The sequence below is a fragment of the Bos indicus genome, chromosome 4 (genome assembly GCF_029378745.1).
Source record: "Bos indicus isolate NIAB-ARS_2022 breed Sahiwal x Tharparkar chromosome 4, NIAB-ARS_B.indTharparkar_mat_pri_1.0, whole genome shotgun sequence".
Lineage (NCBI taxonomy): Eukaryota > Metazoa > Chordata > Mammalia > Artiodactyla > Bovidae > Bos > Bos indicus.
The window spans coordinates 61,212,082-61,232,587 of NC_091763.1; the positions used below are offsets into that span (position 1 = coordinate 61,212,082).

Here is a 20,506-nt window from a genome sequence, read left to right on the forward strand (position 1 = left end):
CCCATGGACAGAGGAGCCTGGATGGCTACAGTCCAAGGGGTCACAGAGTTGGACACCATTGAAGTGACTACACACACACTCACAATTTATACTTTCATGTTATCTTTAGACAGTAGAATTCAGATTTCATATGTTGGCCTAGAAAATGTTAACTAGAAGGACTTCTGAGTACCTTTTGTATTTGGATTGTTTATTGTCCACTTTTAACATCATACTGTTTCTTTACCTTAAATCCTATGATTTCTGGGTTTAAAACTTAGCATTTAGTGCACAATTTCTCTACCTTAGCACTATTTTAGGATGAATGCTTTTGTTGAAGGAGGCTGTCATATGCACTGAAGGATGTTTAGTCTCATCCCTGGCCTCTAACTACAAGATTCTAGCAGCATCACTCCCTGGTTGTGATAGCCAAGTGCCCTAGAGGGCACAGTTGCTCTCAGCTGAGAACCTCTGGTTCAAGGTCTTGCAGGTTATTTTTCCACTACTGCAATGATCTCCTCAGAGATATATGGAATGGTTCCAAAACTACAAATACATGTTTATCTACAGTGGTTAGAGAGTAGCAACTTAAGGATCATACCATTCATTAATTTATTCAGTGTACATTTATTGAATGTCTACCAGATACCTTGCTAGATGTTGGAAAGAGATGAATAAAACATGGTCGTGTACCTATCTTGGTACATTAGTGATTCCGATTACTATGTCTTAATAGGGTGCCGTGTCTTGTACAGAGCAAGAAAGGTGTAGTGCTGTGCCTGTAGCAGATTTAATACCGAATGTCTGTTGATAATTGAATGACTGTCCTTATATAATAGAATGAGCATGGACTCTGTAATCAGACACATTCAGATCATAGCTTGTTCTTCACTACTTTGTCATATAACCTTGAGCAAATTATTTAAAATTTCTGAAGGTTAAATGATAAAACACTACAGTCTTTGGTGAAATCCCGAACTCACATAAATGTGTCAACAAATAGTGGCTGCTATTATTATTTATTCAGTTCAGTTGCTTAGTTATGTCCGACTCTTTGCGACCCTGTGGACTGCAGCACACCAGGCTTCCCTGTCCACCAATTCCCGAAGCTTGCTCGAACTCACATCCATCAAGTCAGTGATGCCATCCAACCATCTCATCCTCTCTCATCCCCGTCTCTTCCCGCCTTCAATCTTTCCCAGCATCAGGGTCTTTTCCAATGAGTCACTTCTTCACATCAGGTGGCCAAAGTATTGGAACTTCAGCTTCAACATCAGTCCTTCCAATGAATATTCAGGACTGACTTCCTTTAGAATTGAATGGTTTGATCTCCTTGTAGTCCAAGGGACTCTCAAGAGTCTTCTCCAACACCACAGTTCAGAAGCATCAGTTCTTCAGTGCTCAGCTTTCTTTATGAGAGAAAAGCTCTCACATCCATACATGACTACTGGAAAAACCATAGCTTTGACTAGATGGACCTCTGTCAGAAAAGTAATGTTTGCTTTTTAATATGCTGTCTAGGTTGCTCATAGCTTTTCTCCCAAGGAGCAAGTGTCTTTTAATTTCATGGCTGCAGTTACCACCTGCCGTGATTTTGGAGCCCAGGAAATAGTCACTATTTCCATTGTTTCCCCATATATTTGCTATGAAGTGATGGGACCAAATGTCATGATCTTAGTTTTTTGAATGTTGAGTTTTAAGCCAGCTTTTTCACTCTCCTCTTTCTTTCACTTTCATCAAGAGGCTTTTTAGTTCCTCTTCACTTTCTGCCATAAGGGTGGTGTCATCTGCATATCTGAGGTTATTGATATTTCTCCCAGCAGTCTTGATTCCAACTTGTGCTTCAGCCAGCCCGGCATTTTGCATGATATACTCTGCATAGAAGTTAAATAAGCAGGGTGATGATATACAGCCTTGATGTACTTCTTTCCCAGTTTGGAACCAGTCTGTTGTTCCATATCTGGTTCTAACTGTTGCTTCCTGACCTGCATACAGATTTCTCAGGGGGCAGGTAAGGTGGTTTGGTATTCCCATCTCTTTCAGAATTTTCCACAGTTTGTTGTGATCCACACGATCAAAGGCTTTGGTGTAGTCAATAAAGTAGAAGTAGATGTTTTTCTGGAACTCTCTTGCTTTTTCCATGATCCATAGGATGTTGGCAATTTGATCTCTGGTTCTTCTCCATTTTCTAAATTATTTATTACTATTTATTATAGAAAGGATCCCTGAATGTCTAATCTTGAATGAATGAGTGACAGATCTATGTAGATAAAGTTTTTTTAAAAATGGAATTAATGGATTGTCTTTCTTGGCAAGGAAAGCAGCTGTCCAAGTCAGCTAGCATTGAAATTGCCTCCATAGTAGGAGCCAGAGGTTGAGGACTAGAGGTGTAAGGATCCACGAGACTTGCAAAAGAGAGCTGTTTGAGAGAATCATGTATCACATTAGCAGAAAGGATTTAGAAAAGGTTTTATAGGCAGACGTGGTCTGATAGGAATTCAAATAAGAGAATTTAAGACAAACTGGAACACTTGGTCAGTTAATTGAATGTGAAAGCTCTTAAAGGGTTCAGCTGAATTCTCCTCAAGTGTTTCTCTTCACATTGCTCTCTTCCTTCTCTGAATTCTACATTATTATCTGTACCTTTTGTTTTTCATATTTAAGCTTATACTACCTCATGCTGCTGCTGCTGCTGCTAGTCACTTCAGTCGTGTCCGACTCTGTGCGACCCCATAGACGGCAGCCCACCAGGCTCCCCCGTCCCTGGGATTCTCCAGGCAAGAACACTGGAGTGGGTTGCCATTTCCTTCTCCAATTCATGAGAGTGAAAAGAGAAAGTGAAGTCGCTCAGTCGTGTCCGACTCCTAGCGACCCCATGGACTGCAGCCTTCCAGGCTCCTCCATCCATGGGATTTTCCAGGCAAGAGTACTGGAGTGGGGTGCCATTGCCTTCTTCGAACTACCTCATATTAGTACTCAAATCTTCATAGAACTGCCTTACCTTCAGAGCCATATTGGAGGCTATGCGAAGACAAGAACGATGTAATTATACAGATGTTTTTCAGATTCATGTACCTATTAGCAATACTCCTGTATTTGTGGAATGAAAGAGTGCACTCTGCTCTCCTCTTTCACCTTCATCAAGAGGCTCTTTAATTCCTCTTTGCTTTCTGCTATTAAGGTGGTGTCATCTGCATATCTGAGGTTGTTGATATTTCTCCCTGCAGTCTGTATTCCAGCTTGTGATTCATCCAGCCCACCATTTTGCGTGATATACTCCGCATACAAGTTAAATAGCAGGGAGACAATACATAGCCTTATTGTACTCCTTTCCCATATTGGAACCAGTCAGTTGTTCCATGTAAGATTCTAACAGTTGCTTCTTGACCCACGTATAGGTTTCTCAGGAAATAGCTAAGGTGGTCTGGTATTCCAGTCTCTAAGAATTTTCCAGTTTGTTGTGATCTACGCAGTCAAAAGTTTTAGTGTAGTCAATGAAGGAGATGTTTTTCTGAAATTCCCTTGCTTTCTCCATGATCCAACGAGTGTTGGCAATTTGATCTCTCATTCCTCTGCCTGTTTGAAACCCAGCATGTACATCTGGAAGCTTTTGGTATAAGTGCTGCTTAAGGCTTCCCTAGTGGCTCAGTTCTTTGGAAGGAACAATGCTAAAGCTGAAACTCCAGTACTTTGGCCACCTCATGCGAAGAGTTGACTCACTGGAAAAGACCCTGATGCTGGGAGGGATTGGGGGCAGGAGGAGAAGGGGATGACAGAGGATGAGATGGCTGGATGGCATCACCGACTCGATGGACTGAGTTTGAGTGAACTCCGGGAGTTGGTGATGGACAGAGAGGCCTGGCGTGCTGCAATTCATGGGGTTGCAAAGAGTCAGACACGACTGAGCGACTGAACTGAACTGAACTGAGTGGCTCAGTTGGTAAAGAATCCTCCTGCAATGTGGGAGACCTGGGTTCGATCCCTGGGTTTGGAAGATCCCCTGTAGAAGGGCATGGCAACCCACTCCAGTATTCTTGCCTGGAGAATCCCCATGGACAGAGGTGCCTGGTGGGCTGCAGTCTATGGGGGTCAGAAAGAGTCAGATATGATTGAGTGACTAAGCACACAACACAAGCCTAGCTTGAAGGATTTTGAGCATAACCTTACTAGCATGTGAAATGAGTGCAATTGTATGGTAGTTTGAACATTCTTTGGCATTGCCCTTTTTTGGGATTGGAATGAAAACTGACCTTTTCCAGTCCTGTGGCCACTGCTCAGTTTTTTGAATTTGCTGACATATTGTATACAACACTTTAATAGCATCATCTTTTAGGGTTTTAAATAACTCAGCTGAAATTCCATCATCTTTGTTAGCAGTAACGCTTCCTAAGGCCCACTTGACTTCATACTCTAGGATGTCTGGCTCTAGGTGAGTGACCATAACATTGTGGTTATCTGGGTCATTAAAACCCTATAGTTCTTCTGTGTATTCTGGCCGCCTCTTCTTAATCTTTTCTGATAGGGGCTTACTGTTTATGTTCTTTATCATGCCTATCCTTGATTGCTTGTACTCAATATGCCAGCAAATTTGGAAAACTCAGCAGTGGCCACAGGACTGGGAAAGGTCAGTTTTTATTCCAATCCCAAAGAAAGGCAATGCCAAAGAATACTCAAATTATTGCACAATTGCACTCATCTCACACGCTAGTAAAGTAATGCTCAAAATTCTCCAAGCCAGGCTTCAGCAATACACAAACTGTGAACTTCCAGATGTTCAAGCTGGTTTTAGAAAAGGCAGATGAACCAGAGATCAAATTGCCAACATCTGCTGGATCATCGAAAAGGCAAGAGTTCCAGAAAAACATCTATGTCTGCTTTATTGACTATGCCAAAGCCTTTGACTGTGTGGATCACAATAAACTGTGGAAAATTCTTCAAGAGATGGGAATACCAGACCACCTGACCTGCCTCTTGAGAAATTTGTATGCAGGTCAGGAAGCAACAGTTACAACTGGACATGGAACAACAGACTGGTTCCAAATAGGAAAAGGAGTACGTCAAGGCTGTATATTGTCACCCTGCTTATTTAACTTCTATGCAGAGTACATCATGAAAAATGCTGGGCTGGAAGAAGCACAAGCTGGAATCAAGATTGCTGGGAGAAATATCAATAACCTCAGATATGAGGTTATGGCAGAAAGTGAAGAGGAACTAAAAAAGCCTCTTGATGAAGGTGAAAGAGGAGAGTGAAAAAGTTGGCTTAAAACTCAACATTCAGAAAACAAAGATCATGGCATCTGGTCCCATCACTTCATGGGAAATAGATGGGGAAACAGTGGAAACAGTGTCAGACTTTATTTTGGGGGGCTCCACTATCACTGCAGATGGTGATTGCAGCCATGAAATTAAAAGACGCTTACTCCTTGGAAGGAAAGTTATGACCAACCTAGATAGCATATTCAAAAGCAGAGACATTACTTTGTCAACAAAGGTCCGTCTAGTCAAGGCAACAGTTTTTCCAGTGGTCATGTATGGATGAGAGAATTGGACTGTGAAGAAAGCTGAGTGCCGAAGAATTGATGCTTTTGAGCTGTGGTGTTGGAGAAGACTCTTGAGAGTCCCTTGGACTGCAAGGAGATCCAACCAGTCCATTCTGAAGGAGATCAGCCCTGCGATTTCTTTGGAAGGAATGATGCTAAAGCTGAAACTCCAGTACTTTGGCCACCTCATGCGAAGAGTTGACTCCTTGGAAAAGACACTGATGCTGGGAGGGATTGCGGGCAGGAGGAGAAGGGGACGACAGAGGATGAGATGGCTGGATGGCATCACTGACTCGATGGATGTGAGTCTGAATGAACTCCAGGAGTTGGTGATGGACAGGAAGGCCTGGTGTGCTGCGATTCATGGAGTCGTAAAGAGTCGGACACGACTGAGCGACTGAACTGAACTGATCCTTGATTGAAATGTTCCCTTGATATCTCCAATTTTCTTGAGATTTCTAGTCTTTCCCATTCTATTGTTTTCCTTCTTTCTTTGCATTTTTCATTTAAGAAGTCCTTCTTATCACTCCTTGCTATTCTCTGGAACTCTGCATTGAGTTGGATATATCTTTTCCTTTCTCCCTTGCCTTTCACGTCTCTTCTTTCCTCAGCCTCCTCAGACAATCACCTTGCCTTCTTTCATTACTTTGTCTTCAGGATGGTTTTGGTCACCACCTTCTGTACAATGTTATGAACCTCCGTCCATAGTTCTTCAGGTACTCTGTCCACCACATCTAATCCCTTGAATCTATTTGTCACATCCACTGCATAATCATAAGGGATTTGATTAGGTCATACCTGAATGGCCTAGTGGGTTTCCCTACTTTCTTCAATATAAGCCTGAATTTTGCAATAAGGAGCTCATGATCAGCTTCCGGTCTTGTTTTTGCTGACTGTGTAGAGCATCTCCATCTTTGGCTGCAAAGAATATAATCAATCTGATTTCAGTATTTCCCATTTGGTGATTTCGATGTGCAGAGTTATCTCTTGGGTTGTTCTCTTGACAGAACTGTTAGCCTTTGCCCTGCTTCATTTTGTACTCCCAAGTCCAATAACTTGCCTGTTATTCCAGGTATCTTTTGACTTCCTACTTTTGCATTCCAGTCCCCTGTGGTGAAAATGATACCGTTTTTGGTGTTAACTCTATAAGGTGTTGTAGGTCTTTATAGAAGTAGTCAACTTCAGCTTCTTCGGCATTAGTGGTTGGGGCATAGACTTGGATTACTGTGATGTTGAATGGTTTGCCCAGGAAATGAACTGAGATCATGCTGTCATTTTTGAGATTGCACCCAAGTACTGCATTTTGGACTCTTATTGACTTTGCGGGCTACTCCATTTCTTCTAAGGGATTCTTGCCCACAGTAGTAAATATAATAGTCACCTGAATTAAATTCTCCCGTCATCCATTTTAGTTCATTGACTCCTAAGATGCCAGTGTTCAGTCTTGCCATCTCCTGCTTGATCACGTCCAATTTACCTTAATTCATGGACCTTACATTTCATGTTCCTATGCAGTATTATTTATAGTATTGGACATTATTTTCACCACCAGACACAACCACAGCTGAGTATTGTTCCTGTTTTGGCCCAGCCACTACATTCTTACTGGCTTTTTTTTTTGCCCTCAGCTCTTCCCTAGTAGCATATTGAACACCTTCCAACCTGGGGTGCTCATCTTCCAGTTTTGTATCTTTTTGCCTTTTCATACTGTCCATGAAGTTCTCCAGGCAAAAATACTGGAGTGGGTTGCCATTTTCTCCTCCAGTGGACCACATTTCGTCAGAACTCTTCACTACGACTTGTCTGTTTTGGGTGGCCCTGCATAGCATGGCTCATAGCTTCAGTGAGCTGTGCAAGCCCTTTTGCCACAGCAAGGCTGTGATCCATGGAGGAGAAAGGCAAAACTGACCTCTCCGTGTATGAGATATCGTACATAGTGGGCTTCCCTGGTGGCGCTAGTGATAAAGAATCCTCTGCCAATACAGGGTAGACGTAAGAGACACAGGTTCAATCCCTGGGTCAGGAAGGTCCCCTGAAGGAGGGCACAGCAACCTACTCCAGTATTCTTGCCTGGAAAATCCCATGGATAGAGGAGCCTGGCAGGCTGCAGTCCATGTGGTTGCACAGAGTTGGACATGACTGAAGCGACTTACCTTGCATGCACATCCTATGTAGTAATTATGTTTTTAAAAGACTTGGCAAGAAAAAATTTGATTTTGTTTAATGTTAACCTGTGTTGTATAGTTGCTAAGTCATGTCCATCTCTTTGCGACTCCATGGACTGCAGCCTGCCAGGCTCCTCTGTCCATGGGATTTCCCAGGCAAGAATACTGGAGTGGATTGCCATTTCCTTCTTCGAGGGGATCTTCCAGATGCAGGGATCGAACCCACGCCTCCTGCATTGCAGATGGATTCTTTACTGCTGAGCCACCAGGGAAGTCCTACCTTAACCTATATTTAGAAATTAAGAAAAGAAACTAATTAATATTCAGTGATATTACTAAAACATGCTTGAATGTATACTTATTTATTTAATTTAAAATGTTTTTGATATAGATAAGAGAGTATTGTCCTTCTTTTACTGTGGCTATCTTTATATATAGTGTCAGATTTCAAGATTCTATTGGCTTTGAAAGTGTCTTGGATTTTACTTTGATATTGATAATACCATTAAAGTATATCCTTTCTATGAAATCTACATGCTTTGGTAGAATTGAGTATTCAGATTATTTGTATATTATTATCTCATATCTATAATAAACTTTGATCATCTAAATGGTTTGACGCTAAGGATTTTTACAGCTAATTTGTTGTATATACATTCTTATAAAAGTGACCATGTCTAGCCTGACCAAAATTTAATAATATATTATTTTAATATTTAAAATGTGTTTTCCAAAGATTGTTGCAAAATTATAAAAGTTTAAAGACCCTTCAGAATGCTTTTTATATAATAAGCAATTTGCTTCATCTGGCATCTTTGTTATTTCTTTTGTTTTGATTTTATTAACACAGAAAAGCTTCACTGGCCTGAGCAAGAGCTTGCTAAGAAGTCCATTCTAAATGCAGAAGCGTCCTTGATCATTGACAGCAAAAGAAGCATTTCACATTTATCTCCTGCAATACTGAAGGACATTTTCACAACTGGAACCAGTAGTTACAATGTCTTACTACAGAGCAAAGAGGAGAAAAAGCATCATTCACAAAAACAGCCTTCCTCCACCGGCTCCAAAAGATGTAGAAAACCCAGCAAATCTCCTAGCTCTTCGCGTAGTAAAGATCTTCGCAAGATGAAAGCCCCAGTGCCTGTGATGAGCAGTAGTACTTGGTACTGCCTAGAAAGGCAGCCTGCTGTGTTTGTCACTGGGTCAGTGTCAAGTCCTGTAAAGTTTACGCATGATATCTCTGTTACAGGAAACCCCATAGTACTGCCACCTAAACCCAAAAATGAAAGAAGAGTGAAGCGACACCTTTTCTCCACATTGCCAAAGCCAAAGCCAAAGCCACAGCCTCTGCTGTCGAGAAGTTTTGAAAAAGGAGATGATTTTTCTGGAAAGAAATTTTGTATACTGACTGCTATAAAGCCCACCAACTTGGAGAAAGAAAAACTGAGGTTCTTCAAGTCCGACTACACCTACAATCCTCAGTTTGAGTATGCTAATCCCTCTCTGCCAAGCGTATTGGCCAAGCACAGCAATGCATCTGATCGATTTCTTAAGCAGGTAAAATGCTGCTTCCGTCGTGTGATTTCACTTTATGTAGTGAAAACAATTATTTGCCGTCATTTAAAAAGCCAAAAAAGTTCTAAAATACTCCAATTATTTATAGTTATCTCCCATCTAGGATACATAAATATGTGACAAGAAATCTCTAGGTGAGTGTCAACCCATATTTAAATTACTTCGCTCTAATCAAAATTTATAAAGAATCTACTATGTAAACATTGTGTCAGGAAGCAACTATATTAGGAAAAAACTTCAGATTCTGACTCTAAGGTTTCATTTGGGATTTACAGACTTGTGGCTCTTTCATAAATCCACATACAAGTGTTTGTGTTTTCTTTTTGATTTTGAATGCGTTAGATGGAGCATGCATATTTCTGGTTCTCCCTGTTGTATTACATTCACAGCTTGCTTAGGCCCCAAATGGCATTTTGGGGACTGAGGCTTGAAACTTGCCAAAGTACTTTTTAATGCTTTACTGAAATTTTTAACAATCATCAAATAACTATTTCAGTATTCACTTAAAAAAGAAAATAATGGAATTTTTAAAACTACCTTCAGGGTTCACAAATCATGATGCAGATGATAATAAAAGCATCTCTTTCCAATTGCTCAATTTAGATATTTAGCACATAGTTTTGTGTGTTAAGGTCTTATGAACTTCAAAATCTGCTTAAGTTTTTGAGGAGAAATTGGCTGATATTTACCTTCAGGGCATAGAGCTAAGATCTTAAAAGCAGACTACATTTGGTTAAATTAACTTTGTATAGGGTTTTTATAATGCATTAGGTTCAACTTGGCTTCATTACTGGTTGAAAATCTGTAGGCTCCATGAAGCCGCGTGATTCCATTTATCTTTAGCGGATGCCCTGTTTTAGCATTTTGCTGCAGTGCAAGTTCTTTGGACTTGTGGCCAGCAAATTTTTTTATTGTTTGTTATAGATTATATGAAATCTGACCAGTCTTTTAAAGCTTTTTCTTTTAGTTGCTCAGGAAAGTGCACCGCCCCCCTGCCTTTTTAATTGGAGTATAGTTGATTTACAGTATTGTTTCAGGTGTACAGAAAAGTACATCTGTTATACATGAATCCACTCTCTTCTAGATTCTTTTCCCATATAGGTTATTATAGAGTACTGAGCAGAGATCCCTGTGCTATGCAGTAGGTCTTTATTAGTTATCTGTTTTATATACAGTGGTGTGTATTACATTCCCTTAAAATTGACAGTAATATAAAAATGCTATTTGTGGTTTTTCCCCCTTAATGCTAAAAGAGATGGCTGAGATTTCTTTATCAGTATTCTTTAATTTGGAGTCTTACTGCAAGCCCTACCAGTTGGTAAAGGGATTTCCCACCATTAGGTCAAAATGAATGCTCTTTCATGCCCTTGGATGGGAGTTAGGAAGCATCAGCAGCTCCAAAGATTGAGAATTGACAGTGGTTGGTTTCTGGCCCTACAATCTTTATTTTAGCCCAATTTCAACTTTTTATGCTTGGGTCATTTGAGACTTCTAAATAGGACCAGCAATCCTAGCTGGCTGGTATTAAATACTTCAAATGCCACCGTTTGGGAGAATGATCACAACAAAAGCCAAATGTACTTCAAACCACTTTAATCAAATAAAGGAGATTCATCAGAACAGGGCCTCCATAAAATATGCTTAAGTTCCTACTTAGCATCTGAATGAATTCTGACTTGATATATCCTTCCCCTTCCCAGCTGTGAAGTTAAAGCATCAGCTTCAGGGCTAGTTTCAGGACTTAGAATTGTGCTCCTCAGAGGGGTCAGGATGGCCAACTAGCCCACTGGTCTCTGGCCTCCACCCTTGAGGCCTTGCCAACCCATAGCTGGTAGTCTTGTAAGTATCATGATCTGGATCTTTCCAAGGCAGGCAATCTGTATTGTTGTTGGACAGTGACTGTGGTCCTTTTTAGTGCACAGATTGGCAGAGCAATAGTAAATGCAGGCCAGATACGTCTACCATAGTGGAACCAAGGTCGTGCCCAGGTTCGATTCGTTCCTAATTGGTTGCGCTGTCAATGTCAAGGAGTTCCAGGACTCAAGTTTTTTTCTAGTCTAGGCAGTAGGTTCCTCAGGAGGTCCTCAGGCCCTTTAGGTAGTTCAGAGCATCTAGCATGGGCTGCAGGACTTGAAAATAACTCCACGTGGAGCCTGCTGAACCCTGCTTAGCCTCTTGCTGGCAGCCATTGTGAGTCTTAGCTCCTCAACCCTTGGGGGTCAGAAGCTGAGAATGTCTGTTTTCTGAGGTTGTGGACCTTTGCAGGAAAGAGCGCAGTACTTCCTGGTGCTGAAGAAGGGATCTGGGATGAGGAAATGCTGAAAACTATGCAGGGTCAGGTGTCTCCTCATCAGTGAATCAGAAGTAAAGCCTTAGTGGCACATTTGAGCAGTGACCTGGCAGCCAGTACATTCTACCTTACTTCTTTGTGGCTGACTATCCTGGAAAACCTAGGTATCAAATCCATAATGGCTTCAGAGCCAGCGTGTTGTTGAACAAGATGGGAAGGGTCTTCAGGGCAGTGATAGGAATCCTTGGCAGTATTTCCAGCAGTCAAATGAAAATTATATGTTTTTATGAAAGCCAGTGGGTAGCGTAAGTCACTGATTTTCCACTCTAACTGGAATCATATCTCATTGTAGATCATGGCTAGTATCCTGCTAGCTGGAAGCCCTGATTGGTCGAGTGATAGTTAATAACATAGGCAAAATAAGTTAACTTTTGTTTGGCTTGTAAATTAAAGTTTGAATTATGTTCTTGTTAGTAAAGCTGGAGCAGTGGGGATCATCAGTGATTGGAAAATGGGGGGAGAAGGAAGGCTTTGGGGTGTTGGGGAAAGACCCTGGGCTGAGGCTACCCCGCTGGCTGTCAAGGAAGGAATGGTAAAGATATGTAAGAGGAGTTAAGAGAACAGGCCTGAGACTACCATCCTTAGAAAGCCTTGGTTGCAAGATTAATTGGAGCCTAGTGTCTGGGAACTTGACTGTTGAACAGTTTCCTATACTGAAATAAACTTTCCCTAAGTGATAAGAGGAGCTTGCCATGCCTCATTGTACAAACAGTATGTTTTATGGAATACCTCTTTTCCTTTCAGGAGCCTGGAATTTTAGATTTGCTAGGCATAGGGGTACTTATGTGACTAGCCTATGATAAAAAATCTCGGGCATTGAGTGTGTAATCAGTTTCATCAGTAGACCAATCTTTACATGTTCTTTACAACTCAGTTGCTGGAGAAGTTAATTGCATCCTATGACTTCATTATGAAAGGATTCTTTTGAGGCTACTTCTGGTTTCCTACAGACTTTACAGGATATAAGAAATGGGGTTAGGATATAAGAAATGGGCTTGGGTTAATTTTTTTTTTTTAGGGCATTTACATTCAGATTTTAGAAAAAGAAGAATACAAAACTCAATACTAAAAAAAAAATCTCAGTATTGCTCAAGTAAAACATCTCTGTGGGTTATAGTCATTGTCAGTTTGAGACTCCTGGTGAGTTAATAAGGTCTGGCTTCTTACAGCTTTGTAAAGGACCATTGTATGGCACAGTTTCAGGGGATGCTATTTACAAGCTGAGCTTGGGCTCACCTGTGAAGAAAGAGTGATTATTAGTTGCTGCTTTTTGGAAGCTTTAAGATGAGTGTTTACCTTCTGCTGTTTTGGCACCCATCCCCATCTTCCAGCTACAGCTGCAGTCTCAACTCCATAATATATCGTCATTTAGTGCCTTGGAAAGAATAGCAAGGTTAAACCTGGGTGCCTAGACTGTAAACTGAGTAAATTGAAAGAAGCAAGTACAGAGTGCCCCAAGGCAGTCATAGCATTGTAGATGACTGACTTCCCTCCCTATGCCCCTTGGCTCTGCCAGGGAAAAAGCAGAAACATCCATTCCAGCTCCCACATGCGTGTGTGCTAAGTCGCTTCAGTTGTGTCTGACTTGTCATGGCCCTAAGGACTGTAGTTCGCCAGGCTCCTCTGTCCATGGGATTCTGCAGCTCCCACAATATATACCTTTTATCTGTTGACCACTGTCCTAATTGCATTTCTTCTGTTTCCTTTCTATACACAACTGAGAATTGACAAGAGGGTTAAAATAAAATTTAAGTTATTTTCAATTGAAACAAAATAATTGAACTTTCAAAATGTCTTCAGTGAAGTAGTAATTGTTTTCCTATTCCTGAGGCATTACATTTTTCAAAATAATTGTTATTTGCAAACACAATCAATTTTTGATTATCCATATTAATGGAAGGAAACATTGGTATGGATTGGCTAAAATGGCAAGATTATTCCCTGCTCCCTCCTTCTTGAATAGTTCTCATCAAGGCAGTCATCTTAACTTTCCTGCTGTGATGGTGCTACATTAGCCATAGTAAGTAGAAAACACAGCAACAGAAAAAGCCACAAACAGTTGTTATTTGCAAATACAATTGGTTTTTGATTATCCATATTAGTGGAAGTGGAGGTTGTAGAAGGAAATGATGTTTAACATCCACCATCTAAGTGAAAATAATCCCCTAAAGTGATTTATAAAGAAGAAAACTCTTTGAAACCTTCAATTTGGTTCCAGGGATCTTACCTTTTAACCTCTGGAGGAGAAGACGCAGTTAGGAAAGATGGGGTGGGGGATTAAGTATGGCACCCCACTCCAGTACCCTTGCCTGGAAAATCCCATGGACGGAGGAGCCTGGTAGGCTGCAGTCCATGGGGTCTCGAAGAGTCGGACATGGCTGAGCGACTTCCCTTTCACTTTTCACTTTCACGCATTGGAGAAGGAAATGGCAACCCACTCCAGTGTTCTTGCCTGGAGAATCCCAGGGACGGTGGAGCCTGGTGGGCTGCCGTCTATGGGGTCGCACAGAGTCGGACAGGACTGAAGCGACTTAGCAGCAGCAGCAGCAGCAGTATGAATGAAGAACAGATGGTAAGGACTTGTAATTACTAGAAGAAATGTGTAGATATATTTGTAAAAAAATGATGTAAAAAACATACAGTAAAATGTCTTTTTTCATCTTAGCATATCAGAGCACTCCATAAATGTTAATCTTTTCAGTATTTTGAAACATAACCCTCTTAGCCAATAGTGAAATGGATCTTATAGCTATTTATAAGAATCACTGTCTTAAGTAAGAGGTTTATTAGACATATAAATGTAATTAAGAAATTGAAGGATTGCCTTCTTTAAAAAAGTATTCTTTGACTTATTGATTTTTAGGACTCTTGCTCTATAGGAGAGAGGTAGACCTGATCTCTCAAGTTTTTCTTGTACACTGTGGTGCAGAATGTTTCTGTTTCTAATTTTTGCACCCATACTATATACTCATGTAAACATTGCAGTGTCTGCTTCATTTTCCTCATGTATATATTGAGGGGAATAGACTCAGTGATCCTTGAGAGCCCTTTCTAGGACCACACACCTAAGTTCCAGCCCACAAAATACTATGGCTAATCACTTAAAGATTCCATTTCATGTCATTATGTATTCAGTTGTGTCATGCGTTTTGTTAAAATGTTTAACTATCTTTCCACATCATGTGTTAATCACAGAAAAGCTCAGCTTCTGCCTGCTGTTAACTGAAGATTCTTTTACTTCAGATATCAGTGCTTTATTAACTCAACCCATAACTGGCAAATATTTTGGTTTGCTGAAATTAACTTTACAAGTAAGTGGGATTTGTTTCTCTGCAAAACCTAGTGGAAAAAACCATTTCAGTGCAGTTCTTTCTACAATGTGTGTTCAGCTTGACAATTCTAAAGAATGCTTTTTAAACTAAGGTTACTGAGAAAGTAGCCTAACAGCAGAAATGGGAAGAGAATAACCAAGGAAATCAGGGTGTGAGCAAATCTATATTTTATATTAAATTCATGTGAATTTTACATTAAACTTCACAATGTAGCTTTAATATAGGAAAATGTAAATACCTTACTGACTGGCAACCATGTTTACATGAGTATGTAGTATGGGGGCAAAAATTTTAAATGTGAGAACCTGAAACTTGGTAGGAAGGTATTATACTTAACATTATTGGATTGTAAAATTAGCTCTTGTCACCAGAAGTCCAGCAGCATCTTGAGGGGAAAGCACAGACAAGGCACCTTCTGGAAAGGAGAGTAGTCATCAGGAAAGGAACTGTATACCTCAGAGCAGACAGGGGTTCCAACAGCTTGGAGACTGAGTACAAAGTCATAGTATTACCAAGTGCAGGCATATTGTCTTAGTAGTGATAAAACATTAAGAGTGACATAAACTTGAATTCTTATAAAAAGCTGTGTCCACGAGTGAAACAGTACCAGTTGAGAAAGCGAGCTGCAAGAAAGTTGATTTTTTAAAGGTATTTGATGTCTCTCAAAAAGACCTCTTCCATCATAACCATATTATTTAAGAGTTAGGATATTACTTGGTATTAATATATTCTACATCTGCCTAACTGGAAAAAAAAAAGCTGTTCTGCTTATGTAATTAGAGTATCCTAAATATATTTCTTGAAGTAAATGAAAGTTAATGGTCTATGCTATCAAAGGTAGCTTGATAGAGTTATCATAAAATCTCAGAGGTATTTAGAGAAAAGAATTCTGACTTTTTTCCTGCATTGGAATAACATAATGCTTAACATTCTGTGGCATAGCATTGCATTTTCATTTATAGAGTTCAAATATTCAAAGTAAGTATCTCGATGGACCAACTTCATTATGAAGTGAAGTGAAAGTTGCTCAGTCGTGTCCGACTCTTTGCAACTCACCCCATGGACTATACAGTCCATGGAATTCTCTAGGCCAGAATACTGGAGTGGGTAGCCTTTCCCTTCTCCAGGGGATCTTCCCAACCCAGAGATCAGACCCAGGTCTCCTGCATTGCAGGCAGATTCTTTACCGGCTGAGCCACAAGGGAAGCCCAAGAATACTGGGGTAGGTAGCCTATTCATTCTACAGTTCACTTCCCAACCCAGGAATCAAACTGGGGTCTCCTGCATTGCAGGCGGATCCTTTACCAACTGAGCTATCAAGGAAGCCCAACTTCATTATGCTAGGAAATAAATTCTGATTTTTTTTCTTCCTGGTTAGCAGACTTTATACAGCTAGGGTCACATGTGTAGGATCTGAGCAGGGATCATAAATGATTGCAGGGAGTTGTCTGGGCACTGTAGGCAACTGGAAACCAGATAGCAGTTGGGCTACAGTTTGGGTCTAGTGTATCATATCCTCAGAAATTGTAAGAGAAGATAGATAACTTGAATTTTATACAAAGTCTTCCAATTTGTAAATGTTGACAACTAATTTAAAGAAAAAAACAAGTTGTTCAAACCAATGAAAACCCGTTTGTGGGCCACAGTCATCCCTTGGGTTGCCAGTTTGCCACCTCCAGTTGACCAGATCTATTATACATAAGCTTTGTTTTGAGGCCAGTGATAGTGTAACATAAAGATTTTTAAATGTGGTCCTCAGGAAATGCCTTGCTTTTGGAGTTTATAGTGAAAATGGAATAGGTAATTTATTGTTAGATTAAAATGCATGCATAATACATAAAATCACATTGTGTTCTAAAACAAGTGTTCGTTTTCCTTTTTTGGTAGAAATAACACCATTGGAAATCAAATACCTTCACTGATGATAATATGTCTTGATATAAAATTTCTTTGAGGCCATGTTTTAATTGTACTAGTATTAAGGTATTTTGTGTTGGTAGACCTCAAGTTGTCCAGACAATAAAGGGGGAGGGAAAAGCAAGCCTTCTTTAAACTATACTTCTCCTTAGGTGACACAGTTTTTTGCTGAGCAAATCACAAGCCTTTTTCCAGATTCATTAAAGTTAAAAGATTAGAGTTTAGTACCTCTCATAGTAGTTTTGTGTATTAGATTGGAGATGTAAGGTCATTTCTTAACCTAATATCAAGGAAGATTTTCTTACAGAGACGGAAACACCCCAATCAGATTGTGTGTCCTTGGAAGAAGGTATGACCTTGATGACTCATTGAAACAACACTTCATTGATGTGCCTTTGAAAACTTGCCTAACCTGCAATCTCAGGTTCTTATCTTAACAAATTCTTTTCTCCAAAACAGCTTGAATATCTACTTCTTCCTTGTAGGTAGTGAAAGAAGAGTTTGCAGTACTAATTTGTACTGTTTACAAATATCTTCTCTTGGTAGCATTTACCCTCTCACTCTCCCACTTAACATTGTATACATCCAAACTACCCTTAACCCTGAAGACAGAAGGGGCAGAAGGGGATTGAGGGGAAGGCTGTAGGTGACGGTTTTCTTTGTCCTGTATGTTCTTTCACTCATTGCTTTATTTAAGGCAGACTCAGTGTCTCGGATCTATTTCCGGGATTCTGCATATGTAGAATATAATTTATCGAAACATTTTTCTTTGTTAAACTGCGACCAGATTATAATAAAATCTGTTTTACAGAAAACTGAGTTATTGGCAAATGCGGTTTCTTTTGCTCTCCACACTACTGTCAGTGTCTAAGTGTCAAATCTGATTGTGTCACTTTCCTTCCTGCAAAACTTTAGAGCTCCTCATAATTCAGGATAAAGTCCAAAACTTTTACCATGGCCTGCAGGTCTTTCATGTTTCCTGATCTAGCTCATGCTTAGGTTTCCAAAGTCAACGCTGTACTCCCACAGCACCTTGTGCAGATTGTCTGTCATGAAATGTATCACTCTGTTATCATCCTTAAGTTTCTTTTTTTACCTTGACCACAAGACTAACCTCTTTTATAAAAGTGTGTTTTATTTATTTCAGCTGTTCCCAGAATCTGACAGAGATTGAAAATCTCAAAATCAAAATCTCATTTAGATTGAAAATCTCATTTAGATTGAAAATCTCGTTTAGTTCCTGGCACTAAATAAATGAGTTTCCTGGTGCCTGTCTAGCCTAAAAGCTCTGTATTTCACTTTCGTTGCTTTGTGTATGCTTTTGACAATATTCTCCCCCTTTACCTGGAATATCGTCTGTTTCCTCTAGGGCCCCACTTTAGTTTACCTTCCTGTGTTTTCACAAAATTTTATTCATACATCCAACAGAGAATTATTAAACTATGTAAATTTCAGTATAATCTCTGTCAGTCTAATGGTCAGGCTTGGAATTAGATTCTAAAAGATTGTAAAATATAAACATAAAAGCAGGGATTGGCAGAAAGAAAGTAACCTTAAAGATGAATGAATACAAGATGTTATTAATGGTATGCTAGAACTTCAATGAAATACTCTACAAACAGTAGATCCAAATTTGTGACTCGGGGTCAAGTTCATTGGGCACGTATGTTTCTTTGGGGGGACAGCTTAGTGTTTTTAAAAACATTGGTATATAAGGATGCTCTTCTATTTCCTCTGTTGTTTAGTCTCTAAGCTGTGTCCTATTCTTTTGGGGCCTCATTGATTGTAGCCTGCCAGGCCCCTCTGTCCATGGAATTTCCCAGGCAAGAATACTGGAGTGGGTTGCCATTTCCTCCCCCAGGAAATCTTCTAGACCCAGGGATCAAACCCACGTCAGCAGACAGATTCTTGACTACTTAGCCACCTGGGAAACCCACAGTCATTTGGGAAATAGATTACAAAACAAGTTCTCTTTCTCTTTCTCTCCCTCTCCTCTTCTGCTCTCTGTGTCTATCTCTAATTTCATCCTCACACCAACCCTATTAGGTAAGTAGGGCAGAGATTTTCATCTCCATTTTGCTATTGAAGAAACTAAATCTGAAAGGTGAAATGACAGACCTAAGATCACGCAGTCAGTAAAAGGTAGGGCACCAGCATAAAACCAGATCTTTTGACTTCTAGTCTTTGCACAGTGTCATCAAGGCTTATATTGTGTTAGTGTCCCTGTTGTATATAGCTTTTCATTGAGTGACAGCTGCATTTGAAAAGGGAAATAGGTTTTTAGCACATGACTGTTTAAGTGGCTTTTGACTGATGGTGAGATTTCCAAATTGCTAAACAGCAACAGAATCAGAAAGTAAACCAAAAGTAGGTCATTCAACAGAGTGTTGAGATTTTTCAGAAAGTTTGCTGTATCATACAAGATAGTGCTGTAAGTTTTGTACAGAGATTTTTCATTTTCTGAATTAGTGGTTTAAATATTATACTGTGCTGTTTGATTACTATTTGTTTTTTAAATGATGGCTTTATGAAGATATAATTGACATGCCATGTAGTTAATCCATCTAAAGTGTACAGTTAAGTGATTGTCAGTATGCTTAGGATTATGTAGTCATTATCACTATCAAATTTGAGAACATTTTATCACCTGAAAAAGGAAACCCTGTACTCATTAGAAGTGACTCACCATTTCTTGCCAACACTCTCACCCCCACCCAGCCTTAGACAACCATCAATCTATTTTTCTTTTTATGGATTTAACTGTTCCAGACATTACAGATAAATGAGTCATACAATATATGGTTCATTTTGACTGGCTTCATTTACTTAGCATGTTTAGCATGTTTTCAAGATTAATTTATATCATAGCATGTTTCAGTACTTTTTATTATTGGATAATACTCCATATATATATTACATTGTATTAGTCCATTCATCATTTGATAGATATTTAGATTGTTTCCACTTTTTGGCTGTTATGAACAATGCTGCTATGAACATTTGTGTCCAGATTTTTGGTGAACATGTTCTTGGTCATCTTGGGTATATACCTAGTATTAATAGTAGATTATATGGTAGTTGGTCATATGGTAGGAGATCAGAGATCATATATAATGGGTCATATGGGAACTCTGTGTCTAACCTTTTAAGGAAAACTTTTCCAAAATGACTGCACCATTTTACATTCCCACCAACAGTATATGATTTTCAGTTTCTCCACATCATCGTCAACTCTTTTCTTCGTTTTTTGTCAACTCGTTTTTATTTTTACAGCTATTCTAGTGGGTGTGAAGTGATATATCATTGTAGTTTTAATTTGTATTTCTCTGATGACTAATGGTGTTGAGCATCTTTTCCTGAGCTTATTGGTCATTTGTATATCTTCTTTGGATAACTGTGTTTGTATCTTTTGCCCATTTTTTAATTGGATTATTTGTATTTTTATTATTGAGTTATAGGAATTCTTACTATATTTTAGATATGTCACTTTTCAGATACGAAATTTGTAAACTTTTCTCCCATTCTGTGCGTTGTCTTTCTGCTTTCTTGATGGTGACCTTTGAAGCATAAAAGCTTTTAATTTGGATGAAGTCCAACTTACCTGTTTTGTTCGTTGATGTTTTGGTGTCATATCTAAGAAACCACTGC

At 39.6% G+C, this 20,506-nt stretch overlaps 1 protein-coding gene across 3 annotated transcripts in view; it reads left to right on the forward strand.

Moving 5' to 3' along the window:
• Window positions 1–20,506, forward strand: part of MATCAP2 (microtubule associated tyrosine carboxypeptidase 2) — an 86,639-nt gene that overhangs the window by 32,269 nt on the left and 33,864 nt on the right. For 2 of the 3 annotated variants that reach the window (XM_070787845.1, XM_070787846.1), the window contains one exon: window positions 8,535–9,241. The exons of the other annotated variant lie outside the window; for it this stretch is intronic. In XM_070787845.1, the coding sequence (XP_070643946.1) occupies window positions 8,810–9,241 (432 nt within the window). In that variant the 5' untranslated portion in view covers window positions 8,535–8,809. The remainder of the gene's footprint in view (window positions 1–8,534; window positions 9,242–20,506) is intronic. 3 annotated transcript variants of the gene reach the window in all.